The sequence below is a fragment of the Odontesthes bonariensis genome, chromosome 23, assembly GCF_027942865.1.
Source record: "Odontesthes bonariensis isolate fOdoBon6 chromosome 23, fOdoBon6.hap1, whole genome shotgun sequence".
NCBI lineage: Eukaryota > Metazoa > Chordata > Actinopteri > Atheriniformes > Atherinopsidae > Odontesthes > Odontesthes bonariensis.
This window is the reverse complement of record NC_134528.1, coordinates 6,706,823-6,723,303: the sequence shown is the minus strand read 5'-3', so window position 1 is coordinate 6,723,303 and position 16,481 is coordinate 6,706,823. Positions and strand designations below refer to the sequence as shown.

Sequence of the window (16,481 nt, the reverse complement as noted above, 5' to 3'; positions counted from 1 at the left end):
TCTTTCCTCTTTTTCACACTAATATATTACGAACCAAAAATGCTCCACTAGAATGTTACTAGAGGGTTACCTCTTTAAACTGTATGCCATCCTGAGATTAGTTCTGCTTATCACTCCTTTAATGCTTTTTTATTTAGTGTTTTACTCAAACATTTGTCACTTTATACACAGACGGGTTATGTTGAATAGACAGGCCTCTTCTCTTATGCCACCTTACTACTTTCACAAACCTGCTTGTTGCAGAGTACATGCCTCTTTGTTTGTTGCTGTCTATATATAAGTGCATGGTTCCATGCAACTGCCAGATGGAGCGAGAATGTGTGGGAGATTTAATGTTTTCCAGGAGACCGCCATGTTCCTGAACCCGTTCGGTACTCTGAGTGGACGTAGGGGCTCAACAGCTAATACTGACAGGTGCTTCACCCCAGTGTCTTTGTTTCTCTGAAGCTTCTTAATTGAATGCAGAGGACAGTCTGGTGTGAAGGGCACCTGCAAGTGTTGACAAAGTCTGAAAGGCTCGGAATAGCCCATTAGCAATGTAGGAGCTATTTGTAAAGTTAGTTTTCGTTTTTGGTTCTAGTTGTAAATTTGATTAGCTAATTATGAGTAACTTTATTTGATTATTTTAAGTGCTTTATTTAGATTATATTTTTTGCTAATATTCTTTGTTAGTTATTTGTTTAGAATATTTTGGTAATTGGGTCACACTGGGCACCTGAAGCTATTTGTGTAGGTAGGCACCTGGAGTACCAGCATGCACCTGGGTGGGCCAATGGTTTTTTTACCAGGGAAAAGGAGAGAGCAGCAGGCATGGTTTTCTTTGTTCTTTTGTTTGTTTTATTGTTTTGAAATAAATCATCAGAAGACGCAAGAATTCATTTTGGACATTCATCTTCTTTTGCCTGCGATAAACCACATCCCCATGGGGAACCAGTGGTCTTTTGATTTTGTTTGTTTTAAGTTTAATTTGTATTTTATGGACAAATGGTCACTACAAGCAATGAAATCCATAGGCACATGACCAGACATCCAGTCCTATGTTGCCACACGATGTCATCAGAGCCAGAACCTCACAGTCTTATTGGAAGACTTTCTCAAGCAGCAGCTGCTAGATGTGGATGTTCATGGGTGGAGCTGTGAGGTACTGTAACTCGAGAACTCCAGGCAACAGATGGGACTAGAGGTGTTATCATCACCTTTGCCCATAATGATTTTCCCCAAGTGCATGCAGGGAGACAAAACTCTGCGCGGTCATTTGATACCTACTACACTTGCGGTTATGTAAGAGCATTGTTGAATGCTCATTAGCTTTCTCAAGGAACACAATTACACTGCCACACCATGCATATATAATAATATCGACTTTGAGCTGCCAACATTTGAAAAGCTATATTTCTCTCTTGGTTAAACGTTTCGTTTCGACAAAATCTTTTTCACCTCAAAATGTGTCCTCAAAGGTGCAAAAATGTGTAATCACCGCTGTCAGATTGTAGAAGCTACACCAACAGTGAATTTTTTTTGTCAGTACAATGGTTGTTGTTTGTCGTGTACTCAGTGGAGATCACGATTAGTCAAAAAAAGGAAGTTACCGTAAAAAAAACAAAACAAGCAAAAGTCCTCTGAGAAATTGTGTTGTGTTGAATATGATGTAATCAGTTACAGTTAACCTGTAAATAAACTTTTAGTTGATTGTTATGATTTATAAATGGTCACATATGATGTTCGCAGACTGCTTATGTGCCTGCTTATGATTATGTTTTTGTTGACATGGTTGAAATGTACTTATGAAGAGGTTAACTTCTCCAATCAGTCTGGTGTGGTAATCCTCTTGTAACTTCCCAAATATACTCTACAGACTTAGAGCTAGTATCTCACAGAATAGCCATCCGTCCATTTTCTATACCCGCTTAATCCAATTCAGAGTCGGGGGGGGGGGCTATCCCAGCTGTCATTGGACGAGAATAGAATAGCCACGATCATGAAATTATTTAACAGCTTAATCTCTTTCCCTGCTGTTCATTTTCTGTGTCTGCACTTTGCACCATCACTTACGTCTCAGCTTTGCCCGATTGCCACTGTTACAAATTGCTATAACGTTCTGTTTTTTTGTGATAGTTGTGTCAACAAGGCTGAAATGGGGACCCCTTGTTCATTTAGATGTCACCTTACAGACTTGTTTTTGGACTTGCCTGTCCTTACCTCTGAGGCCCAAGGACTTGGCCTCTTCTTCTCATCATTAGGTGGCGTTTGCCACGAAAATTCTTTAGACTGAATACAACCAGTATAACCTGGAATAGTAGGGCCTTTACACCTCTTAATTATGCAGATAACATATTGGCCCACATCAGGAATGAAAGTCTAGATATTAGACACAGGTAGATAGCCCGATGTTTCAATAAGAAAGACCTCTTTGGAGTCCAACATCTCTAAGAGTTGTGTTGTGGGGGTCTGCGGATATCTGATTCCCTTCTACTCTGTCTTTGAAGCTCTTAGGGTGAATGGACAGGCAGGAGCTTTCAAGCATTTTCCTTCAAATAAACATTAATTCAGTGTACAGGAAGGCATCCTTGCCATCCATTGTTTGGGCCTGATTTTTTTTTTTTTTTTTTTTTTTTTTTTTTTACCACTGTCGAGAATAAATTAAAGCTTTGCTGGTTCATTATCCAAGCAAATAGAATTACTGGTGAAACCCAAATACGGCATAAAGTTTCTTTAGACAGGAAAAACAATATTAATATTTGTTATTTATTTAAATCCTTTGTTCCCACCACTATAAACATGTTAAATAAACAATAATCCTTTTTTTCCTGTCTTATAATGCACAAGCTGATTTTATTCTGTTTTAGGAATGGATCCTTTTTATGTCAAGTCTCTGGTATATGAAGAAGATGTTCTGCCACGGCAGACAGTGAAGTTTTCTTATTCTGATACCACTTGCATTGTTGGTGAAGGATATCAGATTGGCCAAGAGGCTTCAGAGTTTCTGACCTTGCATATCAAAAGAAGTACCCATTTGTTCTCAGTATCTTTTCTCTGAAATGCGATCACAACTTGTACGTCATTGCAGCTAGGATGAGGAAAAGGAAAAAGGATCAGAAAGAGAGCAGTATTAATGGCTTCACACTGTCCTCTTTTCCACACATGCTTTCCTTGTGCCAAGATTAAGTGTTGTTTGTCTCTCCCATTTCTCTATCTTCCCTTGTTCTCTTGAGTACTTTACCCTCATTACTGCTGTCCACCTATTTGCAGAGTGAAGCCAGTGCAAGCCTGCACCCCCTCTGCCTTTGTGTGTTGTTGTCATTTTATTAGAAGTGAAATCTCTCCTCTTGAATTTCAATAAGAGAGGCTTCAAAGTGAGCGGCTCGGTGGTTGAGGGCGTCATCAAACAGGAAGGGTGCTTCAGCGTGACGGTTCTGGGAGGACTCTCCAGGTCTGCTTCTGAATGAAGCTGACCAGCAGAGCACACTTGGAAAATCCCAAGACTCAAAGGTTCCTTATTGTTGTTGACTTTTCTGTCAGTCGCTGGAGACTCAAACCTACAGTTCTGAGAGTGACAGTTTTCCTTTAGCTGCATGCAACATGCCCAAGTTAATTGCAGCCCCACTGGCTCGGCGATTGGTCAGCCATTTTTGACATTTTTATTTGATGCCACGCTGTGCTGTTTGTCCCTGAAACATCCTTTTGTGAGAGCTGTGATTTACTGATGTTTTTGGGTTAGACTTTGGCTTCGTCAAGCAGCATAATCAGAACAGAGTGACATTTTAGTCTGTAAATCCACATCAAGTGTGATGGTTCTACGCAAACTGTGCAGAAAAGCACAGTTTTTGCCAACACAACAGACTCTCACGTTCCCTTTAAATGAACTGGAGCTTGTGTCTGTCTTCAACATGCTACAAATTTCCTCGACATGAAGGCTACTTCTTCATTGATTCCAGAGCCTTGCAGATGGCCCGAGTGACTGAGCGTTGGCATAAATGCGTACATACATGCTTGTGTGTCTGTATCATACAGATATTTGTTATAAGGACAGCCTGTCATATTTTGAGGAATGTCGCTTCCATTGACGTTTCAATACTTCTAAATGTGATTTCACACCATTTTTTTATGCCTCTTCTTCTCTCTGTTTGATATGTCTCTGTCGGTCTGATCGGAATGACTCATTCTAAATGTGTGTGCTGCAGCGGGTGCACGGAGAGTCAGCCGAGTAGCTCATTAGATTTCAAGACTAAAGGCGATTGTGATTTGATTCAGTGATAATTTGACGCAACTTGTTTTCAGGAGAAAAATAAATGTAATTAAAGATGTGAAACGAGCTGTGACTTTAGGTGTAAGGCTGATGCCAGCAGCGATTATAAGGTGACTGCACACAACATTACCCACTCCAACCGTCATCATTTAAGGTGCTCTCTTACAGCACCTACCGTAATAAAGTGTGGAAGGTTATTAGCTGCAATGTTGGGAAGGTGTCACTGGGGGTCCGTGTCAACTCCCAGGCTGGCAAACCCACACCTGTAAGAAACAGGAGAGACGCACAGGAGAAGCAGAAGAATAAGGGCAGGTGGAGCATGGAAAATGAGAAAGAACAGGTTTGCAGGACAGGTTGACCTTTACAGACATTTCACAGGAAGAGAAGTGTTCCTGACACGGTCCTTTTCCTGAACTTTGGAGAATTCACCTCCGTTATGAACATATTTAAAAATAGATTCATTCAGTGATTCAAGTTTCAAGCTTCTGCCCCTAGAGTTTGCAGTCTGAATGCAAATTTGGCCAAAGACCAAACCTGCCTAAATATGAACAATTTCTTCAAGGCAGTTACATCTGAAAAAGTGTTATAAGACGATGTCTCTTTGAATGAATAGTACACTCAGTAACATCCAGTTTAGTATGCATTCACATTGAAACATTTAGAGCACTGGTAAGATAGGCCACTAACACCTTCATACATCAAGCTTTTGAGCAGCATATTTAATCATTATTCAGTCATGCATCAGTGGACTATCAGATAGTTGTGGGTTAGTCTGATTACAGCACACAGTTTTGTCTTTTTTTTCAATCTTTTTAACACGTAACACATACCATTTTTCCTTTTGCAAACATCTTAACACTTAAACTCTATGTCTCTACCAAGTTTTATTTGATATCAAATTGGTTGTTTGCCTACAGACAAACAAACGGCACAAAATGCATAAGAAAAGGCATACTTGATGGTCATTAAGTGGATGCCAGACCTCATCTCGTTTTGCTGGAGGTGCTTCATCAGTCGAATGGTCGGTAGCCTCAGCAAATGTGCCAGAAACATAGAAATGACTTTACTGATTTGCTGGATTGAAAGCTATGATTGTGTTTCTGGCATCTTTCCAGAGATGCACCACATGCAGGTTGACTCAACAGAAACATATGGTACAACAAACATCTGTTTAGTGTTTGCTAACCCTGATAGCTGTTGCCACAGATGTGCTTTATACCTGTTGTACTTTAAATTTTCTTTTCACATCTCTCTTTTAATCGCCATTTTCCTTAAGAAAAAATGTAAAACTAATTAGACATCTGGTTGATGTTACAATAATATCACATGTTATCCATCCAATCCCAGCAGAATTGAGTTGACGCGGTAATTTGTATTTCCGTGACATTTCAACTGTCACACTTTAAAGCTTCACCTCACTTTACCGAGGTCCCATTTGCTCATTAACACCGCATCCTACGGTGATTGACAAAGAGACATATTATCAAGGCATTGGCTACTTAAATGTCAACGTTGGCCCGGACGCAAACCACTTCGTCACACTGTGTTGCTGTCTTTCATTTTCACTGCATCTCCATTCTTCTCAATCTTCAGATGGTGGTTCTGATGGACCCCATGGAAGACCCAGACGACATCCTGCGTGCCAACCGCTCCAGGGAGAAGACTTACATGTTTGACGTGGCATTCGACTTCTCGGCCAGTCAGGTCAGTCAGAAGTAAAGGTTTAAATAAATCAAAAGCAGAAGGAAACTGAAGCAAATGTTCCTCGATATTTGTGTTCCTTAAGCGCAGTCTTCTTCCCTCTGTGCAGGAAGAGGTGTACCGATCTACAACCAAAGAGCTAATTGAAGGACTCATATCAGGCTACAACGCCACTGTGTTTGCCTACGGACCCACAGGTTTGTGTGTGTGTGACTGAGTGTGTGTGGTAGACCCAGATTAGGTGACTTGGTGCCCTGTCTGAAAGAAGGTGTCATCCACCGATTGCATGTGTTATCTTCCTGCCCCCGAATCTGTCGTCAGTCAGCACTCTGTCGGGAGGAAGATGAGACATCTGATTGGCACTTGTTTTGGTTTCTAATTTTAGCAAAGGTACGGTGAGAAAATGAGTCATGCTCCTCCTCCAACATGTCAAGCTAATTTAGCAGACTGTCAAAGAGTAGTTGAGTTCTCACAATCCATCAAGTTACTCACATGTCTCTTGTTTCCTGCGTCTTCTTCTGCCTGCTTCCAGTCAAACTGTCTCAGAGATTCACCACTCTGGGGTCTCTTCGTGTGGAGACATAAACAAGGAAGCTGTAGTCATTTTAGTGTGGGCTTGATGTGTGCAGCAATGTAGTGTAAGCAGCCAAAGACACATTAAAACAAAGTCCTCAACATTAAGTCGTACAGAAGTACTTACAGCCTACAGTAAGCTATTGAAGGCGTTTTAGCTATAGCATTTAGCTTTCAGGCAATTTAATTTAAACTGCATCTTTATCCCTTGAAACAGAAATTTGTTTCATTTCTGTTTTGAGTGCTGAACTGTTTTCACCATCATTATTTGGTGCCGACCACTTAAGTAAAGTGAATGATGTTTTTTTTGGTAGGTTGTGGGAAGACATACACCATGTTGGGAACGGACAAGGAGCCAGGCATCTACGTCCGCACATTGAACGACCTGTTCCGTGCCATCGAGGAGACCAGTGACGACATGCTGTACAGTGTCTCCATGTCCTATCTCGAGGCAAGTCTTCCAAAATCTTACCAACAGACTTGTAATCTCGCCATGAGTTGACAGAATCATCTCATCAATGCAGCAGCTGTGACGCGTCCTCTAACAGCCCTGCATCGAACTCACATTTTTGTATTAATTTGATCGCTCAGGGATTTCCGTTGATGTATTCATCATTATCAATCTCTGCTTTAGTTCATGTTCAATTATTATTTTAGGGCAGCGTCATCAGGGCCTCTGAGCCATAAACCTCTTTGCATTTAAATTGTGGGGCCTCTGTCCCTGGAGTATTGTCCAAGAAGTCACCTTAAACACACTGAATTGTGAACGCCACTCCAGCTGTTCTGAAACAGTCCCAGAGTGTGATTGTGAAATATGTACAGTGCATAGTGTCAGTAAGTAATTGCATAATTGCAAAAGGTGTGCATATAGGGTACACTACCAATTTGGGGGAAGTAGTCAAACATAAATGTTTAGCTGCTCGTCACAGCAAACAAAAGGTGTGCAGCTCTTATAGAGTATCAAACACAGCATCCAAACAAAACAAAAAATTACTCCTGTCAACTATAAACATGTAATTGCTCATCACAACAAACAGAAATGTGCACTTATTTGTCTGATTACATGTAATGTACCAGCAGTAGTAGTACAAGCAGATGGATTTGAACGTGTGCCACAGTAAACCTTTGAATTTGCCAAAATGAAGATACGGTACAAAATGAAATGCAATGCAGATATCATAACAGACATGCCAGAATCGTGTAGCCCTATGTCTAAAAACAGATGTACACAAAGTTGTCCGCTACAGTTAACACTTTACTCATTCCATCGTTTTGTACAGAGTGTCGTTCACAGAAACAGTGAGTTGGTGAGCTGCTGACCTTCCTTGTTCTTAAGCACAGGTGTCTTCATCTCAACCCACAGATAAGCCCCGTCTATGATGCCACTCCATAGCAGAGCTGCTCTGTCTCGCCCAAGGGTATTTACAGGGCCAAGGGCTCTGGCTGCCATCCCAGAGGAAGTCCCAATAAAGTGCCGCTTAAGTCACGTCATTGACGGGGAAGACACTATTGGCTCTGGTTCTTACTTGTTAGCCGGATTTTGGCTCAGTAGTACAAAGTGTGGTTATTGATGCAATTTGGCATGTGGAGATAGTGAATGAATGAGAGAAATCGGAAAGGCTGTAAAAGAAAAAGTATTTCTCTCCTAATTTCTTCTATTTTTTGCCTTCTGTTATTCTTGCATTTTAGATATATCTTGTTTTGTATGTATATTGGAAGCCGTGACTTACTATTTTCCCCATGCTGACACAGAATGTGGGTTTGTGCCACAACTATCTGCTGTCGAATGCCAGTACAACCTTTTGGTGAAGTATTGTAAAACATTCAGTCAGACTTTGCAAGCTCTTTGTCTTTCAGGGCAGCTTGATGTGTCAGTGCCATTAGATGGAGTTTGTGTGAGGGGGGGAAAAAAGTGAATGGAGTTTATTACAGAAAAAGCGACAGCAGGGATTATGTAGCAAGAATGCTTATCCTTCTCCACCGAGTGTCATGCAAGTGTTTGACTTTTATATTTGCAAGGATGCTGGGGTCCAATTAACATAAATGTAATCATCGGCTCTGTGCACACTAAGCTACGGGAGAATCAACCAAGCAAGTCTTAGAAAACCAAAGTAGATACTAGATTAAAAAAATAAATAAAAAAGCTGTCATTCTGTACTACTACTCCTGGTTAGATTGTGTCTGTCAACCGGATTTAAATGATAGTAACATGGGAACAACATACTCATTGTTACTGCTGCTGTCCGTGAGTCCAAAAGTCAGTTATTCTGCCCCTATGTATCATCATCATCAACTCCATTTTCTACACCATTTTGCAGTCAAAGTAAAATAAAATGTGTGAAACACCAGAGTAAGTAAGACATTCTACTCTGGATTTCTAGGTGCTGTTGTTGCGCTGAAACCCTCTGTACGCTTAGATGTGCTGCGAGCTATAATGTTGGCTGAGTGATTATCTCTTCCTTTGTCAGTGGATGATGAGCCACAGATGAAACGGCGGGCTTGTGATGTTGGTTCCTCTGTGTGCCTGCTGGCCCTGGTTGCACACCTCATTACTGACAAACAGGTATAGCTCAGCCTCTGAGTTTAGTTGCCTTAACAACGCTGAAGTTGGTTTATTTGACTCTGATAACAAGGCTCAGCCTCAGTGGTGTGCCTTTACCTTCCTGCGGTTTTAAAGAGGTCATATTTAGCTTCTTGACATTAGAATTTAATATTTAGTTGTGCAGCAAGTAGGGTTGAAATATAGAAACTTCTTGTTTTTTAATAAAAATCGTGGAATTGATTGGAAGCTCTTACTTTAGATATTTTAGAGAATTAATCTTGGTTCTATCACCAAATGCTTTGGAAGATAGCAGGAGCATAAAGAAGAATGTCAGATATATCTGGAAGTGTTCAGGCTGTCAGAAAAAACAACGAGAAGAGGAAATATTATTGAGAAAGGAAAGTAACTGATGAAAAATTAATCAGGTGATGAATAGAATCTTGTATACAAAGAGCAAAAAAGACAAGAAAATTCAGCCTTCAACAAAAAAATGAAAGCGGCACAAATAAGCACTTGTTGGAAGCAAATGTTGCTTCTTCTTTAGGGAGGAGGGTTTGCATCTGACATCAAAATGACACTTTTTGTTTCCACTGCCAGGCGCTGTCATCATGTGCACTGGGTGACAATGGCATTCAAGTGCAACTCTATAGATGCACTCTGGGTGGGTGGAAACAAATTTTTTTCTCAATCAAAACACTAGGCGTGGAATCTGGATGCTCTCTGACCTGTATTGATCTCATCTGGATGAATCCTTACACAAGTGGGCGTGACGTGCCTGTTTGCCGTTTCCAGGGAGCAATCTGTTACCGCCGCTGCCTCGCCACAAAGAGGTTAAATGCCGTTTTATAGCCTGATAGAGTAAAGTGCACACATCTGGTCCTTTTCTTGTTCAGATCTCACTCTCTTTCACGTGTGCCATCACTACAACATGTGCACAGAAACGCATCAATACCACCTTGTGTGAATGAAAAGAAACCCTAACTCATTCTGTGTTGTTCCCGGGCCTCGTTTTTTTTATTTTTATCCCGGCTTTGAGAGCTTTGTCACATTTAGAAACCTCACAGCTCACATTTGCAGGACACACGGGATGACAAAATTAGAAACGTGTGGTCCACAAAAAAAAAAACATCTCGATTAAATGGATAGCTATGAAATTTTGTTCTGATGATCATGATTCTCAGGGGATGGCTCGATCACCTGTCTTCTTCTCTAGAATCGCCACACGTTTGTGGTTTTGAGTGAAATGTCAAAACAAACTGTCAGGCGCTACCGTACTGTTAACGGTGTGCCTAAGCACAGCCTTTCAGAGCGGCCAGAATGACGGCACACTCTCGGCCTTGTTTAAACCACCAGCAATGAGAGAGTGCAGGTGGAAAAAAATAACAGGACAAACATCCAGCTGTCAGGTTGAGTAAAAGTATCCTCTTGTTAGTATTAGTGGCTACAGTGAGCTTGGCGAATATAAAAAAAAAAAAAAAAGTGTCCTTACATTTCCAAGCTGCTGGCAGATTGTCATCCAGTGGTCACTTTCCAGGATGTCTTTTTCTGCACTTGGCTTTAATGTGGCTGATGGACTTTCACATAAGCCATCACTGTCAATCCAGAGGAGTCACATGAGTTTTCCTTTCATGAAAGGGCAGCACAGACAGCCTGCCACCCAACAACCTGAAACTTCTTAATAACTAGTCAAAATAAACCACTTCTTGTTTTTGTACCAGGTTTGAGTCCTGAATGGAGCCTTGTGTGTGGACATACACATTCTCCCAGCTCATGTGTGTCCATGGCCTAACAAACAGCTGTCCATCTGTGTCTTTATAGATCTACAATGAGATGATCCGTGACCTGCTGAATCCTTCCTCTGGCTTCTTGGACCTGAGGGAAGACTCTAAGGGTGTGATTCAGGTTGCCGGCATCACAGAGGTGTCTACCATTAATGCCCAAGAGGTGAGAGAAGTTATAAGAATTTACCCGATGCGTTTATTTTAGTCACAACGTTGTGGAAACTGCCACTAAAAGCTGCATCCGTGTGTTTTTTAGATCATGGAATTGCTGATGAAGGGCAACAAACAGCGCACGCAGGAGCCAACAGCCGCCAACCAGACGTCGTCTCGGTCCCACGCGGTTCTGCAGGTGGCCGTCAAACAGCAGAGCCGCTGTCGTGACGTTCTGCAGGAGGTCCGCTTCGCACGCCTTTTCATGATCGACCTCGCCGGCTCAGAACGAGCAGCACAGGTTTGTGTATATATACTGGTTGAAATTGTGTTTAATTTACACATTTTTCTTTGGATTTTGTGCGTGTGCATATCTGCAGGTGTAACTTTTCTTTGTTCAAGACTCGGCTCCTTTCACGCTTGTACCTTCAGCATCAGGCTATGTAGTACATTATTCATGCGGAGCCTCGAAACTTCAAGGGTTTGCCTCCTGTGTCGATCTGCACTCTAACTGTAGTCTGCTAGCTGAAGAAGCTTCGCCATGAATATTCACTCCAGAGAACTGAGAAGCCGATAAATTTTGGATGAATTGAATTAAAGCCTTTTTTTATGTCGGTCACTATGAGCCACTGTGTGGTTCATTAAATTGATACACCAACACATTTGTAAATATGTTCACGTGTATCACAATGCTCTGCAGCTTTAGCAAAGTCTTCACCATTTCTAACACTGTTGGAAAGTTTTTGTTTACGAGTGTTCATGCTACTGTATACTTCCTCTCAGACAAATCTCTCGAACAGCTACAGCAACAGAACATTAATTATCTTAGCATGGCATGGGTTGTTATGTACAGTATGAAGATTAACTATATCTGACTTGACTGGCTCCAGCGACAGCACAGAAAACTTTAGGGATGGTTCTAATAATGATTTGAAGGAAAACTTGACTGGCCCAGTCTGCCTGTGGGTGTCACACAGCAAAGGAGCGGGTCCTCTCTGCGCATCTTTGCAGGCTCCCTTGGCCAGAAACATGACTCCATGTAAAAGCTAGAGTTGCGGCGTGTGACTGTTGAACACGTAGCTTTGTCATATCACACCCTCACGTGCAGGCTGCAGTGTTCACAACTTGCTCCTTCTGCTGCCAAATGACCCAAAAGAATTATTAGGATTACCTGATATTGCAGGTTTGAAACTGTCTAAAAAAAAACCTGCATTTTTTTATGTTTTTGAAGTGATTTATGTAAACACCGACTTGAAAATAACTAGTTTATCTCGGAGGACGAAATTCTTCAAGATCTTTTACTCCTTGAAAACCTGAACATATGAATGAAAGGGTTAATGGTTTAATTATGTCGTCTTTCCCATTCATTTCCCAGTAAAATCAACTGAAGCAGAAATAACATTTCAAATCACTCGTATCATTGAATCATTACATTTTTCTGATCAGTGTTTTATTCACTGTACCTTCAAATGTTGGTTAGCAAATATTGTAAAAATAGATTAAAAGAAATACTCATGTGAGATGACAGAACAATCAGGAGAATGCTGTTCAGTTCCTCTATTGAGAAGGTTTGAGACAAACAGACTTGTATCAGCAGACAGTGAAAAGAAGACTGATCAGTTCATTTCCTGGATTTTGTCATTGCTTTGACCTCTTGTGTGGAGTCGAGGGAAGATTCTGAAATGTATTTATTTAGTTTGCTGTAGCAGTGTTAGCAAGTTGAAGCTGCTTCTGTCATGTGTCACATAAATCACTGTCATTGTCTCATCACCAAAAGACACCTTGTCATGAACATGCAGCGGTTTGTGAGCGAGAGCGCTTACTTACCATGGAGACTGTTTGAATGACTCACAGCCATACTAATGATGAAGAGTACATGTGATCTCCGTCAGGAATTGAGCTGAACAGAGAACTGTTTGTACAGGGAGGCAATGGGGAGACTTTTCTTCGGTCTCCAAAGAGTTTCATTTAATCCAGTTCTGATGTCACAAAGGTAGAAGCTAATGCCATCTACAGGTCAAGAGTGGAAATTATTCTGAAAGGACCAGCCAGTTGTTTGCGCGACTGTTGGCGTTGCCTTGGCGGCAACAGGCTATAAAACCCCCCTGAAAAACAGTTTAAAGGCATGTTTCTGTAACATTATCAGCATTTCTGACCAACTGAGAAGCAATCGAAGTTTAAAGATCTTTTTTGGTTCTCATCATTCTTCATCAGGAAGTCTAAACTGCTCATTTGCAATAGGAGTGTGTGAGTGTGGTTTAAATCTTACTCAAATATTGCTAAATCTTGATTGCTGAGTGGAAGTATGTGATGTTTCCTGCCTGACTCATCCTCCATGAAAACAGTAGAGGGGTCACAAAAAGGAGGAAAAATCTCAGTGAAACTTTGGCCTTTGGCCGTTTGTCTTCGCGACATTGACCATATAGTTGAAATGTCTTTGCTACAAGTCGAGCTGGATAGCATTGTTGCGTCTTATTCCCCGTCTTTATTCAGTTCCATCACCTGTACGCTTTCAGTGGTCTGGCCTCACAGCCACAAAGCTTTGAAAAAATACTTTGAGTTCGGAGGTTTTCACACTCATCTATCTCTGTGCCGTTCAGACTCAAAATAGAGGTCAGCGGTTGAAAGAAGGAGCCCACATCAACCGCTCCCTTCTGGCTTTGGGCAACTGCATTAACGCCCTCAGCGACAAAAATGGCAACAAGTACGTCAACTACAGAGACAGCAAGTTGACTCGCCTCCTGAAGGTACAGCAGTTTATAAGAAGGATACTGTTTTGATTTCGGATTGGCTTTAGTTGCATGTTGTGCTTGTTACATCCATCATGCTGTCTTTTCATGATAGGACTCCTTGGGCGGGAACAGCAGAACGGTCATGATTGCTCATATCAGCCCCGCCTCGATGGCTTTTGAGGAGTCTCGTAACACACTGGCGTACGCCGACCGTGCCAAAAGCATTCGAACACGGGTAAGTTCAGAATACATATGACTTTTTATTAGATTTCTTGAAAACATACTTCCCGTTGACAGTTGCCCACTGTGCAAATATTATCATTCTTACTCCACATACTGTTTTGTAAAGCAGGTCTGAGTGTGATATCAGCGTCCGAAGACCAAAATTAATCTTGTTGCAGTGGGAAAACAAGTTTTTCAGGGTGAATTTTCCAGATCCATTTGAACTTTGAAGGGATATTTTTCTGATTCCTGTGGGTTTCAGGTGAAGAGGAACCTGATAAATGTGTCATACCACATTGCTCAGTACACCAACATCATCTCAGACCTTCGCTGCGAGATCCAGCGGCTCAAAAAGATGATCGAAGATCAGACGAGCCGCCAGCTCAACGCTGATCGAGCTGACATCCGCAACGTTCAGGGTAAATGTTCCTGGCACTACAAGCCCATGACGAATATCTGCCATATCAAGCGTTTCCCATTGTATCCGTTCCTGTCTTACCCTCCGTTGTCCTCTCTACTTTGTTTCCCACTTGCAGCAGAGGTCCAGGCCCACTCCAGCCTGCAGAGCCGGGCAGAGATGGATCAGCTGAAGGAGCAGCTCCTGGATGCCTTCCGCCAGCAGATGGAGATCAGGAAGAGCCTGATGGAGCTGGAGAACAGCAACATGGGGATCCAGATCGACACCTCCAAACACCTTCTCATCATTGCAGAGTCAGTGTTTACGATTTATGTTGCATCTCTCCCCACAGACAGCACATGACAGTCATAATACTCTGTGCAGCATCCAGGTTGGAAAAAAATAGATTGAAAATTGACTTCCAGTAAGTGCTTATTATCCCCAATGTTCCCCGAGAGCTTTAATGTTCAAAGGGTTGTATGAACCTTTATGATTGCTTTGGTTTACTTTAACCATCAATCAAATTTAGATTAGTGCGCCGCGTGTATTCCAAAGCAGGTAACCATAGCAGCCATACTCTGAGCTGCACTTAGTTAAGGAAACACTTACTAATTATGGGTTTTATTGACCAGAAATGATCACATACAAGGGACTGGTTGAAGAATTTACTTTCAGTCCCAGAAAAGTATCACTGACAGTCAGTGCCTTTTCTTCTTGTAGCTGGGAGCAGGAGCGGAGTAGGCGCAGGAAGAAGTGGCGTGCAGAAAGGAGGAAGGAAAGTGTCAATAAGGATGAAAGCGAGAAGGACTCAGATTCCTCAGAGTCTCCCCCAGACAGCACAGAGACCCGGGAGGTGGCAGTGGCTCGAGAAAACCTGAACACACTAATGGACGAACAGAAAAAGATTCAAAAGCAGAAGGTGGGATTGTCCGTCGGCATCCTGAAAAATAACAAAGTAGCTCTGCAGCATCTTACCTTTCACAGTTTTGTATACTTTTATAAAATCCTGGACTGATCAAATCCTCATCTCTGTCCTTTAAGGCGCTGCTCGAGCGCAGGTTTCTGGAGCTTCGGGATCGAGCCCGACGCCTGGAGGAGCTGCTTCCTCGTAGGGTGAGCTCAGAGGAGCAGCGCGAGGTCCTGGGCCTCCTCTGCAAGGTCCACGAGCTGGAGATCGAGAACGCCGAGATGCAGTCCCACGCACTGCTCAAAGACAACCTCATCCGGCAGAAAAACTTCGTGGTGCAGCGCTTCGAGCAGCACAGACACCTGTGTGACGAGATCATCCAGCAGCAGAGACAGTTCATTGATGGTGAGTTTGTCAGCTTCTTGATTTCAACATTTATTTGGATAAAACTTTTTGTTGTTTGAGTCCTTTTCACAGATCTGGCTTGTAGCTGCAAGTCTTGTTGTTGTTTGAAGTACAATTAAAACTTGTTTCCCTGTTTGTTTCAGACCATAGTCTGCCGGTACCTCCGCACCTCCAGGAACTGTATGATATATACATGAGGGAGCTGGATGAGAGGAAACTGGACAGAGCCATGGCCCTGGATACGGTGACCATCAGACACACCATCAAGGTGATGACAGCATCGCAAAATCAATTAATTAAGACACTTAAAAGTCGATAAGAGAGACGGTATGAATACTGACACTCGTTCTCATTTCCAGGAGGGTTCTCTACCCAAGATCGCCCTGCCTGGTCAGGGTCGTGACAACATGCAAGATGTAGATTCAGACCAGGAGAGCGTACGCATTATGTGCTCCAACAACAGACGAAGTCAAGCCAGAATGCGTCGACATACCTTACCTCCCATTCTTCCTGATCCTGAGCCGTAAGAAGACTTCCTATTCCCTCATTCTCACCCGCAATCTGCATTTCTAAATCTGAGTATAACTCTTTTTTTCCCATCTATTTCCCTGGATCAGAGACAGAGTTTTCAAGAGCAGCCCTCACGCCAGGCATATGAAGAAATCTGCTGTAATGACCCCACCTCCTATCCACATTAATGGAAAGGGCAACAGAGAGGTACGGGTGATTTATCATGCACTAAGAACCTTGGTTCATTCATTTCGGAAGCTGTCCCTGAGGTGCCTTGTTCCATGAATGAATACACACTTTGCTTTTCACTTCGAG

At 42.2% G+C, this 16,481-nt stretch overlaps 1 protein-coding gene across 1 annotated transcript in view; it reads left to right on the top strand.

The window, feature by feature from the left end:
• kif19 (kinesin family member 19) overlaps positions 1-16,481 on the top strand; it is a 35,261-nt gene that overhangs the window by 13,365 nt on the left and 5,415 nt on the right. Inside the window, exons 3-16 of the mRNA XM_075457293.1 lie at positions 5,840-5,950; positions 6,057-6,144; positions 6,835-6,971; positions 10,881-11,006; positions 11,100-11,294; positions 13,594-13,740; positions 13,838-13,960; positions 14,210-14,366; positions 14,484-14,658; positions 15,065-15,263; positions 15,386-15,656; positions 15,800-15,924; positions 16,016-16,179; positions 16,274-16,373. Of these exons, the coding sequence (XP_075313408.1) occupies positions 5,840-5,950; positions 6,057-6,144; positions 6,835-6,971; positions 10,881-11,006; positions 11,100-11,294; positions 13,594-13,740; positions 13,838-13,960; positions 14,210-14,366; positions 14,484-14,658; positions 15,065-15,263; positions 15,386-15,656; positions 15,800-15,924; positions 16,016-16,179; positions 16,274-16,373 (2,118 nt within the window). The remainder of the gene's footprint in view (positions 1-5,839; positions 5,951-6,056; positions 6,145-6,834; positions 6,972-10,880; positions 11,007-11,099; positions 11,295-13,593; positions 13,741-13,837; positions 13,961-14,209; positions 14,367-14,483; positions 14,659-15,064; positions 15,264-15,385; positions 15,657-15,799; positions 15,925-16,015; positions 16,180-16,273; positions 16,374-16,481) is intronic.